The sequence below is a fragment of the Malania oleifera genome, chromosome 6 (genome assembly GCF_029873635.1).
Source record: "Malania oleifera isolate guangnan ecotype guangnan chromosome 6, ASM2987363v1, whole genome shotgun sequence".
NCBI classification, from domain to species: domain Eukaryota; kingdom Viridiplantae; phylum Streptophyta; class Magnoliopsida; order Santalales; family Ximeniaceae; genus Malania; species Malania oleifera.
This window is the reverse complement of record NC_080422.1, coordinates 76,733,334-76,756,921: the sequence shown is the minus strand read 5'-3', so window position 1 is coordinate 76,756,921 and position 23,588 is coordinate 76,733,334. Positions and strand designations below refer to the sequence as shown.

Here is a 23,588-nt window from a genome sequence, read left to right as displayed (position 1 = left end):
GTGGAGGTAATTCGTGAGGCAACTTATCCGGCATCACCTCCTTGTACTCATCCAACACCGCTTGGATGGTTGTAGGCACTAGCTCTTTTCCTACTTCTTTATCTACCACCACCGTGGCTAGATATGTTTGCTCTCCCTTCCTCAAACCTTTCTTGAGTTGCATGGCTGAAAGGAACTTCCCATCGTCTCCTTTCGTTGCAACAACTTGCACCATGCATGGGTGATCTCCCATCAGACATAGGGAACCAGCCGAAGGCATCAGCACTGCCTTCGTTTCCCTTAGGAACTCCATTCCCAAAATGACTGGAAAGTCATCCAATGGCACTGCTGTGAAATTCACATGACCTTCCCACTACCCAAGCTTCACAGTAACTTGCTTGGCTACTTGCAGAATAGGCTGGGCTACAGAATTAATTGCTTTCATGCGTCCTGTATCCTTCTCTAAGGACAAGTTGAGTCTCCAAACTTCTGGTTGCGAAACAAAGTTATGGGTAGCCCCGGTATCCACCATAGTGCGGGTGCTCTTCCCATTGATTCTCAAGTCCACAAACATTAGCCATCTGGCTCGTGTAACATTTGGGGCTTTCACTTGCTTTTCCAATGCACTCACCTGCCGCATTACACCCATCCTCGGGGTCTCATATTCTTCCCTATCGTCTTCTAGTGCCTATTCGGCAATGGAAGCCTGTAAAGCATTAAGTGATGCCTTGTGAGGGCACTCAAAAACTCTATGAGGATCTCGACACAAGAAACACTCAAGTTTACCCTTTCCCTTGGGTGTGTTGAACCCTCGAGACGACGAAGCTTCCTTTGAGGTTGATGCTTTATAGTCGGCTCCCCCACTCTTGGATTTGCCTTTCTTGAAAGACTTTCCATTGTTTCTCTCTCCGCCAGATCCTTTGGACGAAGTGGTATTCTCCCCAACGTAGTCAGTCAAGCGTTCTACAGCAGCTTGTGCAGTAGACAAGTCTTGAACTCTTTGTCTATGAAGTTCAATCCTTGCCCACGGTTTCATCCCCTCTAGAAAATAGAACAACTTGTCCTTTTTCGACATATCCCGAATATCCAACATCAAAGTAGAAAATTGTTTCACATATTCCCTGATCGAACCAGTATGCTTGAGGTCTCTCGACTTTTTCCTTACATTGTACTCAACATTTTCAGGAAAGAATTGGGCCTTGAGCTCTCTCTTCAAGTATGCCCAACTATCAATTACACAGTTTCTATTTTCAATGTCATTGTACTTAGCATGCCACCACAGTTTGGCGTCACCCACCAAGTACATGGTTGCAGTATCCACTTTCACCTGTTCTGAGGCCATCCTCACAGCGCGAAAATACTATTCCATATCAAACAAGAAGTTCTCTAACTCCTTAGCATCACGGGCACCCCCATACGTCCTAGGTTCAGGTACCTTGGTCTTACTAACTCCTGGAGTGTTGGAGTTCCCCATAGCAAGAACCATCAGATTCACCTTTGCATCCAGATCGGCAATCCAGGCCTGCAAAGTTTCCACAGTGTGGTGAAAGTCCTCTGATATTTCACTTGTCAAACTTGCTTGATGCTGTTGTGATCTCATCACTTCATCAACAAGTCCCCTCAGTTGGGCCATCTCATTGGCCATATTGTTGGTTGTCTCTTCAACCTGTGCTTCCAGTGCACTAAGTCTTTCAACATTGTTTGGTGCCATGGTCAATTACCAAAGCTTCCAAAATCCCATAACGAATGTAACTCAATTCTCATAGCAACTGAGCCTTGGCTCTAATACCAAGTGTCATGGTCCGACTATTTTCACCCCCTTGTGAAGGGTCTAGCGACGCTAGCTAAAGTACTCTTGTTTAACTAGTCAGCCTATCGTTTACCAACATTTATCCACAAAGCACTTTCATTAACATTCATTCAGATGGCAGCGGAAACAGTAATCAATTCATGAAAGTCGTGGTAAGCAAGCAGTAAACATTGAAGCAAACGTAATTCATTAACAAATCCTCCGTTGACATGGGGTACTTAGCGAGGGAGGCAAGTAGGCTAAGCACGTTGACAAGTGCTAGTGAGTTTTACAATGACTGATGAACACTCACCCTCCCCTAAAGAGCTTTTTGGGCTATTCTCACTCTGGCACTAGGAAACATCAAAGTGACCGAGGAGTCATACTACCTTATTTGGCTTACAACGAAATAAATACTAGAAAATAACCCTACACTAGTATTTACATGATGGAAACTCATTCCAAACACACGAGGCAAGCGGTCACAGGCAAACATAATGCCCTGAACAAGCTTAGCTCGTGACAACAAGTAACGTTCGGTGAGCCAACGTTCACCTATACTCGTCCGGCCTCTGCCCTCCCTGCTCTGCAACAGTCACCTCTCTGGTCTCTCTGTTATGTTCGCATAAAATAGAAGGAGAAAGGGCATTTGAAGGGGCAAAGCAAATCTCACAAGACCAAATTGCAAGTTTTGTCAGGTGTCAGCTCACAATTCATTTCCGCTGCAAATCTTGCAACTTCGTCCTGCGAGATTAATTAACCAACTTGCCACTCGCTAGCTGCCAATTCATTTCCCCCTGCAAATCTAACAGCTTGGTCATGCGAGATTTATTTCCCAATATGTCATGCGTCACAATGAGAAAGTCCGACCTTTTAAATCTCGCAGCACCAAGTTGCGAGATTACGTAAGCATTAAACTGAGAAATTTTTTTCCAAATAGAGTATTATTTTATATTTTATTATAAAATAATAATAAAAGGGGAAAAAACTCCATCGAAGCTCTCTATTCCATTTTCAGCAATAAGCCGAACTGAGCTCAATTTCTATATAAGTTCATGTAAATGCGCAAGATTGAAAGATAAAATGTGAAATAAAAACCACAAGTCACAAATTATTCAGCTAAAGCACTCAATTATTATTTATTAAGATTCATGAAATTTTCTATGATTCCATGGATCTTCTCAAAATTGCCCTTATAGTTAAACCACATGCATGAAAAAACGAGAAGCTCAAAGTAAATATTTAATTAAAAAGACTTGGATGGATAATTTATCGCTTATTTATAGTAAAAAATGAAAATAGAGAAGGAACACACTAAGAGGGAATGCATGCCAACTGCGCACACACACACACACACACAAAGAGAGAACACCACCACCCAGCCGTCTCTCCAGCGCACATCTATCCACCAATACCATTTGAATTTTATTTAATGCGTAGGCAAGAGAATGCACATCAACATTCATAGGGGAAATCTACATATCTTCATTGATGAATACATAACAATTACGTCTCTAAATAGGCATGTCTTGGTTTTATTTTGTACATCAAGCCAGCAACAAACATATCATGAAGCAGGAGATGGTAAAGTACTACGCTGACCAATTATGACCTGTTTTTTACACCACAAATGATACACAGCCCACCAATCCGAGGAGCAAAAGCTAACCGACGATAGGATATGATGCACAAGTTGAAATACCTGCAACAAACCTACCCGATCAGCTCAAGCATTCACTTGGATATTTTCGCAAGTTTAAGATGTCAACTTTATTGGTAGATTTATCAAATCTTCATTTGCAAGTATGGTTCACAAAATGTACTTTTATACTTCATTACAGTTGCAAGCATTGTGAAAAGTACAACATCTACTCCCATAATTTATTAAAATCTAGAAAAAAAAAAAATTATAACTGCAAACACAAAAGGAAGTTGAAATTTAAACCTTAAATTTAAATTTCTATGGATTCGAACAAAATAAAATACAAAATTGTATTGTGATTTGTCGGAATCCACATAAATTTAAATCCAATGCATAAAATTTATGCTTGCAAAAAAAAAAAAGCATTGCATTTAACATGACCCATTGGTTCAACAAAGAAACACTTGTTATCATAAGAACTTACCACACAAGTTCTTCCCCATCTCCATCTTGAAGTAGCCATTGTCACCCCATTCTTCTCCCCATGAGTTCTTAATAAGCCAGTAGGGAACACCATCTTCAACTCCATACCCAACAGCAAGCACAGCATGGTTCACATCCTGCCACAAGAAATCAACAGATGTTAAGACTCATTGAAAAAATGCATTTATCAGCATTAGACATGAAGGATGTTAAGACTCATTGGAAAATATGCATATATCAAAATTAGACACAAAAGGGGTGAAAAGCAAGGGAATTACAAGAAGAGTTTGTCTTAATTATGACATGCACTTTCTAAAGTAACAATGCAGGGGCTCCTAGTGTTGCTATAACTTCAAGACTAGAATACAGGAGGGCTAGGTATACACATAAATTAAGGGGGGATCTTAGTCTTTCAATTCCTACATAGAAAGGGCATTTTAAAAAAAGGAATACTTACCATGGGAGTGCTGCCACATGTATCACTGGTGTAGACACCCTTTTCATAGAACCGAAAGTCAGTCACTACCTCAAATGCCACACTCACTGGCCGAACAAAGGCAACTGCATGCTTTAATTCATCTTCAGCACCCTGCATTTGTACATGCAAATTAGAAAACCTGGAAGTTTACCTCAAAAGTATTTTATATAAACCTGATCTGTTTCTCCACATCATTATTTTCTCACCATTAATATAAAATTTCTCTTGCCATTTCTACCTTTTGGTCTTCGTCAATTTATATACTCATCATTATCCCCATTGCTCCGACCAACTCTTTACACATTGATAAAATTGCTACATCCCATTACTATCATCCATATTCTTATAAATTTTCTGTTCATTCCAAAATTAGGGTCAAGGAGCAAATAAAAAGTGATTTGTTTTGAACTTTGTAAATATTGGATTAGATGGTTTTAAGAAGCGAGCACCACTGGGGCTACGCAGGACATATGAGCTGGTACGGGGATAGGGTCAGGTTAGTCTCAATCAGGGTGGATTGGATCCATGCTGAATAAAGGCCATGTCAACCAACATGATTTCAAATTACCCAGCAACTTCACACATGTTGTCAATTATGTATAGCCCTGCCAGATCTAACTTCGGTCTGCATGGATATTTCTTTGACTCAGATTCCACATACATCTATCAACACATAACAAATGAGAATAATTGTACATTAAACTTACCAGGGTAATGTTGACAGAGTCAATAACTCGGACACCAACATTTTCTGATGAGAATTTGCAGACACCATCTGTTCCAGTGTAAGGGTATGCTTCCTCAGTGTCAAGGCCGCCATTGTATTTGATGTATTCAAAGGCCTGGGATGGCAAACCGCCACTGCATCCAAAGTTATTAAAAGCTCTGGCGCAGTCCACAAGCTGCTGCTCAGAAAGAGAGACTGCCTTCCCAAATGCCTGTGTATAAGCTGCCTCCAAAGCCCCTGTGGTACTGCAATAGACAATTATTGAAGGTTACAACCAAAATTAGTGTTCGAATGTCCAGAGTTTCATGTCAGTAGATTGAACACTCTGATCTCATCTCAAGACAACCTGAATGTCCAGCAGGATCCACAGTGGCCTTGATCCTTGACCGGGCTGACTATGCCATTGTCTCTCCAATCTTTCTATATGCACAGAACAAAAGACAAATTAACGTGGTAACGTAGTTCAGAAATGATTTAGACTGCAAAGAACTGGACCCTGATGTCCACCACTTCTTTGGAAGTAACTTCCCCCCCCAAGTGCAGGGAAGAAACCCAAGCCTAGATAATATTATTCTTTACAATTCATCCTAGTTTGTAATGGACTAGGGCAAAACCTATATCATTTTTAAAGGCAAGGTTACTTGAGTAGTTCAACTGATTTTATTTTTGCAGCTAGGCACACCCAGAAACCGTGATCATAATTTTATGGCACTCTACTAGGTGTCATTGATAGATTGTCCTAAAAAGTAGCCCAAATTATATATTCTAGCAGGTTCAACATGTTATTGGATCAATTAGGGCTCAAAACTGCTGCTAAATTTGTGAAAATACCGTTTCAGGAAGCGCATCATTAGTTAACTTGTGGTTGCCCTTGGTGGTAGCTGAGCAGTTTTGAGCAGCTCCCAACCTGTGTCTCTGGAACTCTTCCCAAGTCAAATCAGCAAATTCTGTGCAAAACAAACAACGCAACAATCATGGTGTGAAACCACCTAAATGGAAAAGAAAAATACAGTTGAATCATATTGAGAAGGCAGTTCAACACTTATTTGGCATGATAGCTAGCTAGCACGAATTAGACCTTTTAGTTTGTAGATATGGTGTGCGAATTGTGCATGATGCTGATCTGGAGTATAGTGATAGAGTGACAGCAGATTTGTGTTGGAGGGCAGCAAGATCAGAAATTTTAGTTCTTATTCAAACTTTCTTTGTGATCAGATTAGTTGATTATGTTTGCTGGAAAGAGAGGGAAATATTCAATTGCAACACCCACCCCCCCACCAAAGAAAAAGAAAAGCAATTAGAAGGAGATTTCCAAGTTTAATTGCTTTAAGTTTCAAAATTTTGAGGTACTCTAGTCAATCTCTAAAACTCTCTTCGTCTTATTGGTTACCCATTAAAGTAGCCTAAGCACCAAAGTTAGAATGATGAAATGGGGGATAAACTGCAGTTGCTTTTGTGGTTTTCACTTTTATGTTTGTGAGAACAGAAGTCATTTTATTCTGGATTGCAGCTTTTCTCTTAGAATCTGGAAGAGGATGCTGCAGTCATGTTATATAAAAATGCTGGTGTTGTATGTATTGGGATTCTATGTTGCAACTAAAGGAAGAAGTTTCAGAGGTCCACTGCTAGATCTTTTCAGAATGCTAATATAAACAGCATGTGGATGCAAAGATACAAAATAAAGCTAGATCCTTATACTACAACAACAACAACAACAAAACCAAGCCTTAAGTCCCACTAGGTGGGGTCGGCAAAGCTAGATTCTTATACTAAAAACAATTAATTTTTTGTTGATATTATTTCTACTGCTAGAATTTGTATGAGCAGTTAATTTTTTCTGATGTCGTAGTAGCACTCAAATTGATGTCGCCTATACAAATATCTATATATTCTATTCATAAATACATAAATGGGATTCTCCCAATTAGGTGTTTACTTTTTATTGTTCAAAATATCTGTATAAATGTTGGCTGGATAGTAAAACTTTAAGATTAATGCAAATTATTTGGTATCTTGTAACTATTTATAACTCATAAACTAACACATAAATATCCATAATTAATGAAATAGTTATAATTACATATAACAGATAAATATTCCATAAATAACTTATAATTTGTGCACCGGGCTGCCCTCAAATTCTTCGAAAGAAAAACTTACATTTACTTGATTTTATTTTTCTTAGAAACTTATAATAATTGACAGTAGGATAGAGAGCAGCAGTTGGAAACATAGAAAAATTATAATTAATTTATAAAAACAAACAACAATAGATTGTAAAGAATTAATTAATTACATAAAAATAAACATATACACCGCTTGTGTCTGATGGCTTCTATGTTCTAGTGACAATATATTACTATGTTGTAACTTGTGATACTTCTACGGGTAGCAGTTTTTTATTTTTCTATTTTTTCTTTTTTGGAGTTTTTGTAATTCAGAATAGATGATTAGTAACTTATCAGTTGGCCCCTTGCAGCTTTTGCTTGTATTGTCTTGATCAATAAAATTCTTCTTCATCCAAACGAGACATAAATATAATTTTCTTTTTAATAAGTGTCATGCAATATAAAATTATTGGGCTGTTTGTGGACTGTCTCATCTCAAGGTGGGGGCACACCACTTGGCATAGAAAACAGACCAAATAAAACTAATGGAGAATCTAAAAATTCTAAATGGCATCTATTTTATATAGCTTTTGTTGCTTTCTAAAGTGGGAAATGATTCTCCAAACATTTTTTTACTCCTTTTCAAATTTTTTTCTGCTTCCATCCTTTAAACGATGAAAAACTTATGCAAGAACTAAGAAGAAGAAGTAAGACAAGAGAATTATGAAAATTCAAAGCATAAAAAAGGAATAAATAAGAGACAGAGATGAGTAAAAGAAAGCCAAGCTTAACTCTGTGATTGCTTAAGTAATAAGGGACAATTCTTTCAAACTAAATTACCAATTTTCAAAAACATAATAATAGACAAGTTGGAGTAAGATTTCAATTCTAATCCTTCAACTTCAATTTGCACCAGCATAGATTTGAATTTTAATCCTTTAAATTCAATTTACTCCAGCATGTAAATCGGAATAGTTTAAACTCATCTAAAAAAACGGCATCGATGTTCAAAACTTGAAAACAGATCAAAATTTTCGAACAAAAACATTGAAATAGATAAGTTGAACTCACGATTAAGACCAAGAGTGTAAGACAAGCCCTTTCTGTTAGAAGATCTGATGAGGTTTAGATTGTCCGAGAAAATCTCAAATCGGAGCTGAATCTCTGGCACGGACTCGTACCGCTTCCCATACCTGAGCAAAAACAGTTATGCATCACCGGATTAATCTACAACCATCCGATCAGTAATCGGACAGGAAAAAGCGAGCGACAAGAGCTAGGGAGACGATCGAACCTGCGAGCGAAGCGAGCGAAGGAGAGCGCGTGGCGCGTCTGGCCGACGACTTGGAGGACGGAGGTCTCGAAGTCACGGAGGCCGTCGGATGCCAGTCGAATGGGATTCTCTTCCGCGAAGTCACGGTTGCCGTCTGATCCACCGTGGGCAGCTGCCGCAGCGATGCAGCTGAGCAAAATCACCAGGGCCAGGGCAGCCATCTCTCCCTCTCTAGGTGCGTTGGTGGAAACAGTAGACTAGAAACTGGGGAGGATGTGGGAAAATGGAGCTCTAGGATTGCGTTTTAACGGAGGAGATGAGATGTGGACGGGAGGAGAAAAAGAAAGAGATTCCCTCCCACAGCGAAAGAGAGAGAGAGAGAGAGAGATTCCGGGAGATTCATTGAGAGCTACGGTGACACTTGAATACACGTGGAGGTTTTCTAGTGGACGGTGTCTAGGGTATTTCTTAGTTACAAGGTAAGCAACTTCAGCACGCGTATGAGGTAGAGGGTGACCTTCAAAGATTTTTTTTTTCCCTTGTAGCAGCCTTACGTCCACATTATCTATCTATATCAATATTTAAATAAATTAATAAAATTAAAAATAAAGTAAATCATTTTGTAACAAAAACTTCATATTTTTTCAAGGTAATATATTCTTAAAAGTAAATTTAACCTAAAATCTATGTCTAGATATGTTAAAGTTTAGATCTAAAAGAGAAATTATATTTATATTAACAAAAAAAAAATACGTATACATATTATATATAAAAGTACAGATAGCATAAATGATTTTTTAGATAAATATATAGACAAGTATTTTTTAAAAAAAATAAATTCAATAAAATTAGATAAATCAACATTTAATAATTTTATTTTTAATATATCAAGATTTCGGCCCAAAAAAATTGATTTTTCATTCAGAAAACAAAATAAGTGCAATGGTAAATAAATTGTATATCCTAAAATAAAATGAACAAATTCGTCTTATATTGATTTAATGTTACAATTAAATGTAATAAGAATATGTTTCCAATTAAATTAGTTTTATGCTATATTTGGAAGCATTGATTTCAAACCTTAAATTTGAATTTAGATGGATTTAGATAAAATTTAATATAATTTATATTATATATGATCTAAATTCAATAATCGGACTGAGATATTTTGTTTCCCACCACTTTTATATATAATAACTTAGGGTGATGAATTATTTTCAAGTAAAAATGTTTAAAATAAAAATTGATTTTGTAACATTTTATTTTAAATATTCACTAAAATAGAATTTAAAAAATAATTCTAAATTACGAGAAAAAATAAATGTTGATGACATGTGCAATAATTTTCTTTACTTACTTATTACATATGTACCAGTCCTTGGACACACCACGTGTGTGATTTTATTTTTTTATTAATAAATTATAATTGTAAAACTCAATTGACATTAAATTATTATTAATAAAAATTTACAAATTATTTTAATTTTGTGACTTATTGAGAGAATAGATGATAATTTACTCTAACAAAAATTGAGTGAGTGGTTATGAGAAGTTACTAAAAATGTGAAGAATATAATCATACATGTATGTCACTCTCTGTGTGTCTTTCTTGCAATTCAATTATTTGAAAATTTTTTTCCCGTGTTATGTTTTCTTCTTAACCTCATTTTATAACCTTCTATTTGGAATTGTTGCTAGAATGGATCTTTCTAATTGAGATTTTCCATAATGGTTTAAAAACAAATGAAATGAAATTTATTTGGTGGAGTTTAATATTTGTCGAAAAAAAAAAAAGCATCACCAAAAATTAAGCCTAAGAATTACAAATTCATCTTCTCTATGTGTTTTTTTTTTTTTTTTGGCATCCTAACTATTTGAAAATTTTCTCCTATGTTTTGTTTTTGTTTTTGTTTTTTTTTTTCTCTTAAGCTCAATCATTTGATAACCTTATATTTGGAATTGTTGCTTGATTGAATCTTTCTAATTTTTCCATATTGGTCTAAAAAATTTGAAATGAATTTTATTTGGTGGAATGTTGTGTTTATTAGGAGAAAGCCATAACCAAAAATTAAACTTAGGAACCAAAACCCATCGTTTTACTTTGTATGTCGGTTTGTTGTGCCAAGATTTTGAATATTTTTATTTTAGGTTAGTACAAAAAGTAAGAGGCATAGCATAATGTTGACATCAGGTTTTGAGGACTCGTTTGGGTTGCATTGGTGACCATTTTGAAAACAAACAAGTATAGACTATCCAAACCACTAGTTAATCTATCTTTCTTCTTTATTAAAAAAAGTAAAATCGCAACTTTATTTTTAATTTTTGAAAAATAAAAATAAAGGAAACCTTTTGAAATATTAGATTTGGAAATACAATTGTACATAGGGAAGGTAACGCTCATTTTTGAGAATTCAAAGGGTTAGCACCCTAAAACACCCATTCCATTGAATGGTTGTTGTAACGACCCGGAAAATTTAATTAATAAAAGAAGAGAAAAGAGAAGAAAGAGAAATATTTTAAAGGGTATCAGCAATAAATTTTCGACAAACCAACTGGTATCGTCGACGAGCGTTCTGCCTTGGCTCGTCAACGAGGGCACATGTCTCGTCGGCGAGGAGTTACCGAAAGGGGTTTCACGTTATTGAAATTCGTCGACGAGTTTCTGGCTTCGTTGACGAACGGTGTGCTTGGATTCGTCGATGAGTCCTTGTGTGTTGACCTGATAGGTTACATCCAGTTTTGATCATGACAAATACTTTTGGTACTGATGATTGTACTAAGGCTTACATGCAAGTTCACTGTGCACGTGTATTCGGACTAAAAGACATACCATGATGGCGTGTGGTGTTCGTGCCAAATAATGAAGACTTATGTCTTATATTTGAATTTATTATTTCATTTTTTTCATTTTGGGATGTAATATATATTATGAACTGTACACCCTGCGGCTTGTAATAATTTGTATCATGCATGGTAGGTAGGTATGCTCATAACAGACCCTAGTTGGACTTTAGGTACCTACATTTAGTACACAAGTCCCCAACATCACTCTTCATATCAAGGGAATCAATTCAGGCTAAAAAATGAACTTAAATATTGAGAGGGTTCGGGCGACCAAACAAGTCAATATGCTGACTTGGTGTTCGGGCACCAGAACCACTTTTAAGCGTATCTACCTCGGGCACCCAAACCTGTGTCAGGTTCCTTTTCAACAACCCGGGCGCCCGAATGATCACGTTCAAAATGGGCTCGAGCGACCGAATTAGTCAATTCAGTTAACCGAACTTGGAACCGACCACCCAAATTTATGAACAAAATGCTACTAACTTTCGTTCAGCCGACCGACTCACTCTTTGGGCACTCGAACCATTAAAAGTTGGATTTTTGACTGAGTCTGTTCGGGCACCTGAACATCAGGCCGGGCACCTGAACCTCGCAGGTTAAAATATTTTTTATCAATTTTTTAATGGGGTAAACTGGGTTAATTTTCTTAATGGCTTTTAAAATAAATTTAATTATTCCCATTGTATCCCCACTTAGTGGGACTAAGGCTTGGTTTTGTTGTTGTTGTTGTTGTATTCCCATTGTATCCCCAATGGTCAAAAAATCCTCCTTACCTATAAATACCTGTTCATTTGTCATAATTAGCAAAGATTAACATTTTGATTAAGGTAAAAATTCTCTCAATTTCCAAAACCCTAGTTTAGCCTATACTGCTCCAAAACACTCAAAACATTTCATATTTCTTGATCTTTCAAGTGTTGTGAGTATTTCTAAACTGATTGTGCTTAGTTTTACTAACTAATACTCTCATTTTGTAAATTGTTTGATTGATTTTATTTGAGAGTATAGCCTTAAGTTCTTCCACCGATTTTACTTGATAAATCTTGTGTGTAAAGACTTAGAAAGTTGTGGTTCTTGCATTGTCATTGCAAGATACCTAAACCTATATTTTTGTGTGCAAAAATCCTTTTCAAAAGCTAGTTTTTCAAATAATTCCACTGTACTTTGTATATTGAAATATCTTATTGAGTTTGTTTGAATCAACTTGCTTAACATATTTGAAGCCCTAATCTGATTTTGTATCATTCACGTGTTGTGTTTCAAATCTTACTTTGATATACACTTTAGATCTGGACTGATAATCTATTCTTGATTGAGTGTTTAGCACATATTAGAGCAATAAGCATATTTACATATCATTTGTGCTTGCATTATTGATTGAGTTGTATTGGTGCATGTATCTATTTGTGTAGAAGTGTATTTCCGTGTAAAAATTTTATACACATTGGTTGTATTCCAGGCGCGGGCCTAAAGAGGGAGACTTGTCATGTTGAATAGTCCCGAACTGGCTTAAACTCGGTTAGGAAAGCTAGGTGCGTCATCCTGGTAAAGAGTGTTGGTTGAAGTCAGTCCCTTAAATTGACGTCGTTGTAATCGGTTCCACTCCACCCATTAAGTGAGTTTTAGTGGAATTTTTGTGCTAGTGTAACCAAGGCGGGGATGTAGACATTTGGCTGAACCTCGATAACATATTGCGTGTATTGTTTACTTTTTGCACTTTACTTTTACTGCACGTGTATGCTTATTTGTTGATTGCATAGACTGACCCTAGGATGTGTTATACTATTGGTAAAACCAGCAAATCTAGGCGACAAATTTTAAATTCCCAATTCACCCCCCTCTTAGGGTTGCACCAAAACTAACAATTGGTATCAGAGCCTCGTAACTTAGACTTAGGCGTTATTTAGTAAAATATCATTATGACTCATGTTAGTGCATCCCCTTCATATGAGGGAAGATTGGTCACACACCCACCAATATTCTGTGGTGATAACTATGTTGTATGGAAATTCAGAATGACTGTATATGTGAAAGTCTTAAAGTATATCCTGCTCAGTTGTTTTATTCGTTTTTCTGCTTGAGTTTATTTAAATTATCTAAAATACAGGATATAATATCACATCCATTAATAGGCTTGACTAATATGTGGTTACAAATTTCCATGCTAGATTACATAATCTTTTAGATGACTAGGAAGATGGATGGAACTATTTTAATTCTATTTTTAGAGAGTTTTTAAATTTATATTTGAACTGATTTTGGATGAAATGTATCATTGAATTATATCCTGAACATGACAACTGTGTATGTATGTTGCACTGCTGAATGTTGATTGTGACTTTCTACTAATCGTCCTAGTGTTTTGAACTGCATGCTGGTTGCTTGCTAAACAGATGATTGCATTTGTTGTTTCTTTTCTTGGTATTTGTTGTGTCATATTGCTTCATCTCTATTGATTACTTTTGTTGATGTCAAAAGGGGGAGAAAAGCAAAATGAATGTGAATAATTCCCTTTTGAGGGATTTTTTTTTTGAAAAGAAGATCATTCAATCACAATTAAGCTTGAACAAGTATGTCTACATTGATTATTTTTTTATATTGTATGCTTTTTGTGAGGGGGAGCCTTACCAAGGCTACCTCATTTTTCTTCGTATTTGTCATCATACAAAAAAAGGGAGATTGTTGACCTAACAAGGTTTAATCTCATTTTGATAATGACAAACTAAGGAATTTACTTTCAAGTAAATTTATAGGTATTATATCTTACAAGCACAATGGATCACATTTAAGGTCAAAAGCCATGAAGAAAACAAGCAAAATGAAGAATGGCTAGAGATTGGATGAAGATCAAGCTTCAAGACAGGAAGACTTAGATCTTATTTCATATGTAATGTAATAGAAGTCTCATGTAAGTACTCTTCAAATTTACGTTTGTTTATGAAGCGCTTAGGATAAATAATTGGACTTGGAGACCTATTTAACAACTTAGAAAATATATTTTCAAAGTCTGAATATCTTTTCAAAAGAATACAAATGAGTTTTGAAATCAAAAATAAAAAAAAAACACTGAATTTTAGGGTGTTCATGCGACCGAGGCTCATGCTCAGTTGACCGAATGCTTGAATTTGAACAACCTGGTCTAGCATTAGTGAGTTTGGGCGACCGACCTTATGGTTTAGTTGATCGAATGGGTAGTGCTATTAATAAAGCCCAAACAATGTTAGTTGGGGCGACCGAATTTAAAGTTCAGTTGATTGAACAGGTTTAGGCAACCAAACTTAAAGTATAGTCGACCAACTAGGTTCAGACGACCAAACTTAAAGTTCAATTGACCGAATAGGTTCAGGTGACTAAACTTAAAGTTCAGTCGACTAAAAGACTACTGCTTGTTTGAAATTTAGGATTTTAATTAGTTCGGGTGACCGAAGTCCCAGTTTAGTCGACCGAAGTGCATGATATATCTTTGTGAACAGCATGATTTCTTTTCGTTTTTGAAAGATATTGTTTCCAAAACTTAGGCAAACGGTAAGATTTAAAACTTGGCTAAATAAGGCTAACCCTAATCGTGTTAGGGAAACCCAATAGCTTGAAAACTCATTGATTTTATTCTTGAAATACTGTTGTGCACTGATTCTCTTTTTCTAAATTGATTTCTGCTTTTTATACTTCAAACTCATAGTTTTCAAATCCAGAATTCCTAGAAATATCTTGAGCTTCCTATCAAATTATTTTTGAGAGTATCCTAGTGATTTTAACTTGTACAAATTTGCTCTTTGTGAGAGTTTCATTATTGTTCGAAAATTTGCTGTTGATCTACTTGTAATTGGACGATTTGAGTGTGAATCGTTGCCAATCAAGAGGGTGTTCTTACTTGAGAGGTGCTCCACCTACTGAAAGGAGAGAGGTGTTCCACCTATTGAACGGAGAGAGTTGGCAAAATCCTCACAGCAGGTTGCTCAAGGCAAGGACGTAGGCACGTTGCCAAACCTTGTAAAAAATCGCGATGTCATTCTTATCCCTTATCTCTTTATTTTCTCGTACTTATATATTAATATTCATCTGCTGTGAATGATTTATTTTGATTTGGGAATGGTATGAATGTTTAGTTTGATTTGTGGATATCTTGAATGATTTAAATATCTATTGTGATCAAACTCTACTGTAACTACAAATTCAGACTTGAATTAATTAACTAGGATTGCTTGGAATTGTTTGATTCATGATTCAATTACTAGCATAAATACTTGTGTAGTCAAACATATTGTTATTAATATTAATCTAGTGATAATCTTGTTAATTTTGGATTTGATTTCATATTTAGGATTGTTGATTGGTATAGTTGTTTGCTAACTAAATTTTTGTGACACTTAACCCTAGCCGCTGTCGCGAAGGAAGACGACGACGGCTTGGAGCACTGTTCCGTGAAGACAGCCTAGAGTGCTATTCTTTCTTCAGCATCATTTTCGTCGCGAGTTCCTGCCACCGCGAACGACGACGAAGTTGGAGAGGTTAGAGAAGAGGAAGAGGACGATCTGCGAGTCTAGCCGCCGTTGCGAACAACGAGAGAGTTGTCTTCTTCGGCTACACGCGTCGAATTCATCGCCCTACAATGCCCCTTCGTTCGAAAGCCCTAGTCAGTAGCTAGTAGCCTCCATTAAAAAGGAGGAGCATCTCATCCGGTTCCTCTTCTCCGACTGTCACAAGTACTTTTCCTCATCTCCTCCGGTCATCATCGTCGCAAACCCTATCTTTCTCTAGTATGCGTAGAAGCTTCTTTATTTTGCATTGCAGAGTCTGCCTGAAGCCTCTGCTTCTCAAACTTCCGCCTCCGGATCCACAGCAAGTGCTCCACTCCGTATTCGCTTCATCTTTACTCCAACCTGGAGTTTCTAGTAGTTCGTCGAAATCCATTGAAGTATCATCTGGGTTGGAGGAGGAGGCACTCGGAGAAGGATCATTCGCCGAAAGCTACTGTTTCGCCGGCACCTTACACACACCTTCGACGACCTTCGCTCTCGAGCTCGACTAGCCACTTTCCAGTGCCACCGCTGCGTTTCTCCCGTCACCGTCACCGCTTTTCCCTGCAAAGCGAATGCCAAGACTCAAGGTTTTGTTATTTTTCTGAGGAGACACACGAGGGGTAATACAAGCCATCGCTGCTCAGGGAGTCCCCAAACAATGCAGGTCAGTCTATTTTCTATTTAGAAAAGTTTGGTTTTAATCTCAATATATTGCAATGCAGTGTCGTCCCCCGCCGATGGCCGCATCGTCGACGGGGAATGCCGTCCAGGCTAGTCCCGGAGTGCAGTCATATGCACAAATTGTGAGTAAAAAAGTGGAGATGCCTACGTCCAAAATTCCCATGAGATTGCCTATTTATATCAATGGGGAATTGGGATTTATTTTCTCAGAAGCAGAGATGGTTAAGGTTGAGGAAGAATTTCATTTTGCATTAGTAATGAAATTTTTTAGGAATCGGCCATCTATTGATAAAATTCGGCTTTTGATTGTGAAAACGTGGGGTTTGACAGAAATTCCAACGATCAGTGTTATGGATGATTATCATGTGTTAATTCACATGAAAAATGAACATGACTTTTTGCATGGTTAGGCAAGGGAAGGTAGAACTATGGAAGACAATTCTTTTCGAATGTTCAAGTGGACGAAGGATTTTGATACTAAAAAAGAATCCCCATTGGCTCCTCAATGGACATTCTTACCGGGGTTACCAATGCAACTTTATTGAATGAATTTTCTTCAAATTATAGCGACTTGTCTTGGTCGTTATCTTGGAACTGATAATACAACAATTAATCATACAAGAGCATCGGGGGCACGTATTTGCGTGGAAGTTGACCTAACAATGGAGCCGGTAAAGGGATTTCCTCTTGTCTTATCTTCGAAACAATGTATTTGGCAAGAGCCAAAAAGATGGGTTTTTTCTGCTCCAAATGTTGCCGGCAAGGACATACCTCGATTGTTTGTAGGGTGGGAGAGAAGCGAAGGGAGGAGGAAAAATATAAAGAAAAAAGATATGAAAACCAAAGACTAATGACGGTGTAATAGAAACCAATTCCGACGTTGATAAAGGAGCAAAGAAGGTGGTGCAAGAAGCAGGACCCAGTAATGTGCATATGACGAAACAGATTAATGATAGGGGCCCTGAAATAGCGCAAACTCCTATAGTTCAAGAAAATGGGGATCATGCAAGGCAAAACTTTGATATATCGCAGAAAGAATTAGAAAATAATGGGAATGAAGATTTAATAGAGAGGAATGAAGGGGAGTGTGAAGAAGTTAGATGTGATGATGATCCTTGAGTTTCAAACGATGAACCTCTATCTCAAGAGGAAATGGATCACATGGATAGCTCTAAACTGATTGAAGGTCGGGACCAAGGTTTGCAACAAGAGGATTTGGCTTGGGGTTATTCGTCTGAGAGGGAGGAAGGCAAAATATCAGTTTTAAAGGGCAAATAAAATATGTATGAGTCTGATACAGGGCAGGGATGGATTTCTGTAAAAAATTCAGTGAGGAAATCTCAAAGGGTTCTCATCCGACCGAATAAATTAAATTTATGACGAATACAATTCTTTTCTGGAATATTAGGGGGTTGGGCAGGTCTAGAGGTAGGTTAAAGATGCTAATTAAAAAGTTTAATATTGGGTTGTTTGCTATTTCAGAATTGTTCGTGGTTGAGGAGCGGATGGTAATGCTGGGTAATTTTTTGAATTACCATCATTTTTATATCTAATGAAAATCAGGGCGGTAAATTGTGGCTATTTTGGAAAGATATAGATGCCTTTGAGGTGATTTCAATCACGACTCAGAAGATTTCTGGGTGGTTTTTTAAGGATGGACAAAGAATTTTGGTGAGTTTTGTCTATACCAAATGTTCTTATGTTGAACAAAGAGAGTTATGGCTGCAACTGGAGGAGTGCCAATCAGATTTTCCTTGGTTGGTCATGGGTGATTTTAATGTGATTCGAATGGACACTAAAAGAATTGGTGGAAATCCAAGACCACTGTTACCTATGATGAAGTTTAATGACTGCTTACGTCATTGTGGTCTCTTTGATTTATCAAACACATGCTCACGAATGTCGTGGTGCAATGGCCATGAAGGGGTGGCTCGTAGTTGGGCTAAGGTTGATCGTGTTCTTATTAATAATGGTTTTTCCAAACTATGTGGTTCGGCTCAATTCAAATATATGAGTTAGAAATCATCAGATCATAGCCCTATGGTGGTGTATACAACTACGTCTTTCTCCCAGTAAAGCCCTACCCTATTTCGGTTCTTAAATATGTGGAGCTCGCATGAAATGTTTTTGTCGTACGTTAAAGATGTCTGGATTAGGAATGACTCGGCCTCGGGTCTTCTGAAACTTGCTATTCGCCTTAAGAGAACTAAAGTTGTTTTACATGCATGAAATAAAAATGTCTTTGGGAGAGTGGAAGAAAATTTAAAAGCTCTTGAGGAAAGGATGGAATATCTAGAAAATAAACTACAAGTAGGTTTTTCTGAGGACATCGAAGCTGATTACTTGACTACTAAGGTGGAGATTCAGGTGTGGGAGAAGAGGGAAGCATCTCGCTTAGGACAAATGACGAAAAAAAAATGGTTGACTGAGGGGGATCAAAATTCTAAATTCTTTCATTTAGTCATCAATCAAAAGCGGAATAAGAGTCGTATAGACCGTATGGTTTTGAACGATGGAAGGATATTGGAGGGTGCGGAAGCAATTCATAATGAGGCAACTATTTTTTTTCAGAATTTTCTTTCAGAGTCTTCAGCGATTGAACCATGCGATCTCTCCAAGTTAATTCAAAGGCAAATTTCAGATGTTGATAATAATTTACTCGCGCTGATCTGATAGAAGAAGAAGTTGAAAGAGTGGTGTTCTCTATTCCCAAAGAAAGCAGTCCGGGACCGGATGGATTTGGATCTGAATTTTATAAATCTTGCTGGGATATTGTAAAAAAAATATCTCTTGGATGCGGCAATGGATTTTTTTTAGGGCACTACTCTTTCTAAGTTTTTTTCATCTTCATTTATTGTTTTAATTCCGAAGGTAGATAATCCTTCTAACTTTGATAAATTCAAGCCTATTAGTTTATGCTCTGTGGCTTATAAAATTTTTTCCAAGATTCTTGTTTTTAGACTAACCGAGGTTGTTGATAAGTTGGTCTCGCATGAACAAGGTGTTTTTATTCCTGGGTGAAGTATTTTTGAAAAATTAAACTAGCTTAAGAAATGGTTCAGTCTTTGCACAAAAAAATAGCTGGCGACAATGTGATGATAAAACTAGATATGGTGAAGGCTTACGATAGAGTGAATTGGAACTTTCTTTTAGAGGCACTTAAGGCTTTTGGCTTCTCTAAGAGGTTTTGCAAGCTCATAAAAAATTGTGTGGAGTCTCCATGGTTTTCTGTTTTGATGAACGGAACCTTTAAGGGGTTTTTTCAATCTACGAGAGGCTTGTGGCAAGGGGATTCACTATCTCCTTATTTATTCATCATAATGGAGGAGGTTTTGACAAGGTTGCTTAGGAAAAACTATGAGACTGGTCGGATTGGTAAATTTAGTCATCCGATTGGGACCCCATTGGTTTTCTCATTTTTTATATGCAGATGATATTCTTATTTTTGCGAATTGTGGGAAGAGGTCTATGAGAAATTTAGTTTACACTCTGAAAATGTATGAGAAGTGGTCGAGTCAAAAAATCAGTAAGATTAAGTCAGCGTTATTCCTTTCAAAATACATCACTCTTGCTAGGAAGCGTAGTTTATTGAGAATCATGGGTTTCATGGAAGGTAAATTCCCCGTTTCATATTTGGGTGTGCCTTTGGTGTCTGGAAAATTGTCTTCTAGGACATTGGAGCTTCTTGTGGAGATGATTAGAAAGAAAATTGCAGGGTGAAAATCAAAGTTGCTCTCGCAAGGTGGAAGATTGATTTTATTAAGACATGTGTTGTCTAGCATGCCTATTCATTTGATGTCTGTTATTAAAATTTCGCAGGTCACATATTCTCGCATTAACTCTCTTCTTTCAATTTTTTTATGGGGAGAGGTGAAAGTTAAAAGGAAGATACATTGGCAATCTTGGGGGAAAATTTATAGACTTACCTCGGATGGGGGTCTGGGCCTGAGAGATCTTAAGGAAGTTCAGAAATCTTTTCTCATGAAATTTGCCTTCAGATTGCTCACTTTTAACAATCTGTGGGCAGATTTTTTCAAAGCTAAATATTCCAGAAATGATCATCTACTAATAAGGAAGGGGAGACCAAATGACTCTTAGTTTTGGAAATCAATTATGGCCACCACTCCAGAAGTTATGGATAATGTTAAAATTTTGGTGAGAGGTGGGAACTCTTCTTTTTGGTTCGACAAGTGGCTGTCATCAGGCTCGTTATTTGTGAGCACTGAGAATATTTTGAATAAGAAACTGTGTATTAAGGATTGTTGGCTAAATAATAATTGGAATTCTGATTTAGTACGAGAATTGGTTAGTGCTGATAAAACAAGGGAAATTTTGCATTAGGTGCCGGCAGGTAAAAGTGGGCAGGATATTTTTGTCTGGAAGCCTGCCCCTGATGATAATTTTTCTACAAAAACAGCTTGGGAGGCAGTGAGGAGCAAAAGTGATAATTTTTTGTGGAATGACTGGTTTTGGCATTCTTTATTGCCCAAAAGAATCTCAATGCGTTAATGGAGAGCCTAGTTTAGATGCTTGGCTGTAGATGATAGAATTCAGACCAAAGGAATATCGATGGCTTCGGCTTGTGATTGCTGCGTTTAGAGAAGTCAGGAAAACATTGATCATATTCTTTCTTTAGGAGAGGTGGCTTTAGAGGTTTGGCGTCGGGCTAGTGTGGCTTTGGGGATTCCTTTCTAACAATCTCTTCCTCGGAAAAATAAAATGGCAAATTGGTTCCACTATGTAAAAAAATCGTCTATTAAAGGTATTTTAATCGGGTCGATTCCATGTTTGATTATGTGGTGCCTCTGGAATCGAAGATGTAAAGTGAGAATGAAAGGAGTTTATCAAAGTGCAGATCAGATGTGGAGAAGTGTTTGATTCTGGGTTAGTTTTATTACTAAGAGCACCATTTCTTTTCAAAAATTGAAGAAGTCAGATATTAAGATTTTGAATGAGTTTCAAATTAAGCATCAGGGAGTTTGCGAGAGGCTTGGAAAAATTATTTCATGGGTTAAACCTCCAGTAGGGTGGATAAAACTTAATTGTGATGGGAGTTGTAGGGGCAATCCGGGTACTTCAGGAGGTGGAGGAATTATTCGGGATTGCCATGGCATGGTAAAAGCAACTTTTTCAAGTTATTTTGGCAATAGTACAAATAATAGTGCGGAATTAAAAGCAATCAGGGAAGGAATTCGTTTGTGTAAATGTTTGCATTATGTTAATGTGATTATTGAAAGTAACTTGCGAATTGTAGTTGATTGGCTTTGGAAAGGTAGATGTACTTTGTGGTATCTTTGGGAATTTTGGGAGGAGCTCGTGGCGGAGTTAGAAGGAGTGAATGTCATGGTGATGCATCAATATAAGGAAGGCAATAGTGCTGCTGATTTTCTTACTAAAGAAGGAGAAAGGGGAAACAATATAATCTACAAAGAATAACACCTTCTACAATGTTATCTAAAAGGTATCCTTCGGATGGATAGGTGGGGTCTTGTTTCCGTTCGTCGTTAGTTCATCTCTAGAGTTTCGTTTGGTGTATTTTGTTTTGTTTTTTGGTTGTTTTTATGCTTTTTTATCCTTTGCTAGTTATGTTTAATTTTGTTTGTCATAATTTGGTTGGTTGGTGTTAACTTGTAACCATGATATTCCTCTACCAAAAGTGAGGATTTATTAATAAATAAATGGAGGTACTGCCCTCTTTTACCAAAAAAAAAAACTAAATTTTTGTGGTTATTCAAATATTTAAAGCATGTGGAAAAAAAGTTTTAAAATTAATTAAGTTTCTGCACAAAGAATTTTAAAATACCCAATTCAACCTCCTCTTAGGATTACACCATTACTTTCAGGTATTAGTACCTCCTAAACACCTATTCTACAAACAATACCTAATTAACTATGAGTTAGCTCAAATTAAATCAAATGGTCCTCAATTAGCTCCTAATCAATCCAATGAATATTGAAATTTTCAAAACTGAATGCAAAATCAAGTGTAATTTAGGAATATCTAATAAGACCTTTAAAAGAGGGAATCTTATTAGACAAGCCTCTCTCAAAGTTAGTATAGGTGAGGTCTAAAATATATCTTTACCCTTTGTTTTATCATCAAGTCACACATATGAACTCACACATGTTACCTTTTTGAATCTAATCCCTGTTTTGATGCTAACAAAGTACAAGTATCTTATGTGTATATTTAGCATTTGAATAAGTCTTTTATTCAACACACACATAAGGGGACTGAACAAGGAAGCCAATGAGAAACTTAGAGCTTATACTCCTAGCAAATTTTATGGGAAAATAAAGAGCAAAAAAAAAAAAAAAAGAAGACATGTATTTTATTTGTAAAGCATTTAGGTTTTTTGGTCTATAATAATGCATGTTCTGCATGATGTGGTTAAATGCTCAGAATGATCATAGACATACCTTAGGCACCTAAACTTTAATAAAAAATCCTTTTCATAAAAGTTAAAATCATACAAGGGTTTTGGAATAGCTTTAGGGACAAAATCAGGGCAAAAACTGAGGTATTCATTGACCTCGGTTGACCGACCAGTTCACATTATATAACCCTCAGTCGACCAAGCATGCCTTTGGCTAAAAGTCAAAGTTTGACAAAGCTTAGTCAACCGGCCATTTTCTCAATTAGGTTTCCACAGTCGACCGACCTTAGAGCTTGACAAACTTGCATTCCTCGGCCGACCGACACTTTTAGAACAAAACAACCCTAATCGACTGACACTGTTCACTCGGTTGACCAGCTCTTGTGGATAGCCGACCAAACTAACAAAGGATTCGGAATCGCCTTTGGTTAGCCGACCGAAAATTTGCTCAGTCAACTGAGCCTCTAAGAAATTTGAATTTCTAGCTTTGGTCAACCAAACGACGAAGTCGTCAGTTAACTGACCCTCTCGGGTTGCTCAAAATTTCAGTGCTAAAATGCCCTTAATTTTTTATTAAACAAATTTAAAATACCCTTAGTGTTCCCAAAATAGTCATTTTCTTGGAAAATCTATATATACTCCTTTCATTAGCACAATTAGTAACAAGATTAACCCAAATACTCACTC

General features: G+C 36.9%; 1 protein-coding gene across 1 annotated transcript; it reads right to left on the bottom strand.

Moving 5' to 3' along the window:
• Positions 1-3,170: 3,170 nt before the first annotated feature.
• LOC131157459 (thiol protease aleurain-like) lies at positions 3,171-9,022 on the bottom strand. The gene is made up of 8 exons (XM_058111636.1): positions 8,501-9,022; positions 8,278-8,399; positions 5,930-6,045; positions 5,445-5,518; positions 5,079-5,343; positions 4,351-4,482; positions 3,895-4,030; positions 3,171-3,470 (listed from the first exon to the last, which is right to left on the bottom strand). The coding sequence occupies exons 1-8, from the start codon at positions 8,698-8,700 to the stop codon at positions 3,433-3,435; spliced, it is 1,083 nt and encodes a 360-aa protein (XP_057967619.1). The 5' UTR covers positions 8,701-9,022; the 3' UTR covers positions 3,171-3,432.
• Positions 9,023-23,588: the final 14,566 nt, after the last annotated feature.

What these genes read in the sequence shown, in the direction of transcription:
- LOC131157459 (XM_058111636.1), bottom strand. Translation starts at nt 8,700, where the DNA reads ATGGCTGCCCTGGCCCTGGTGATTTTGCTCAGCTGCATCGCTGCGGCA. An exon ending in GGATCCTGCTGGACATTCAG is followed by an intron (nt 5,344 to 5,444) that starts GTTGTCTTGAGA and finishes TGTCTATTGCAG; the next exon opens with TACCACAGGGGCTTTGGAGG. An exon ending in GATGGGGAAGAACTTGTGTG is followed by an intron (nt 3,471 to 3,894) that starts GTAAGTTCTTAT and finishes GGTTTGTTGCAG; the next exon opens with GTATTTCAACTTGTGCATCA.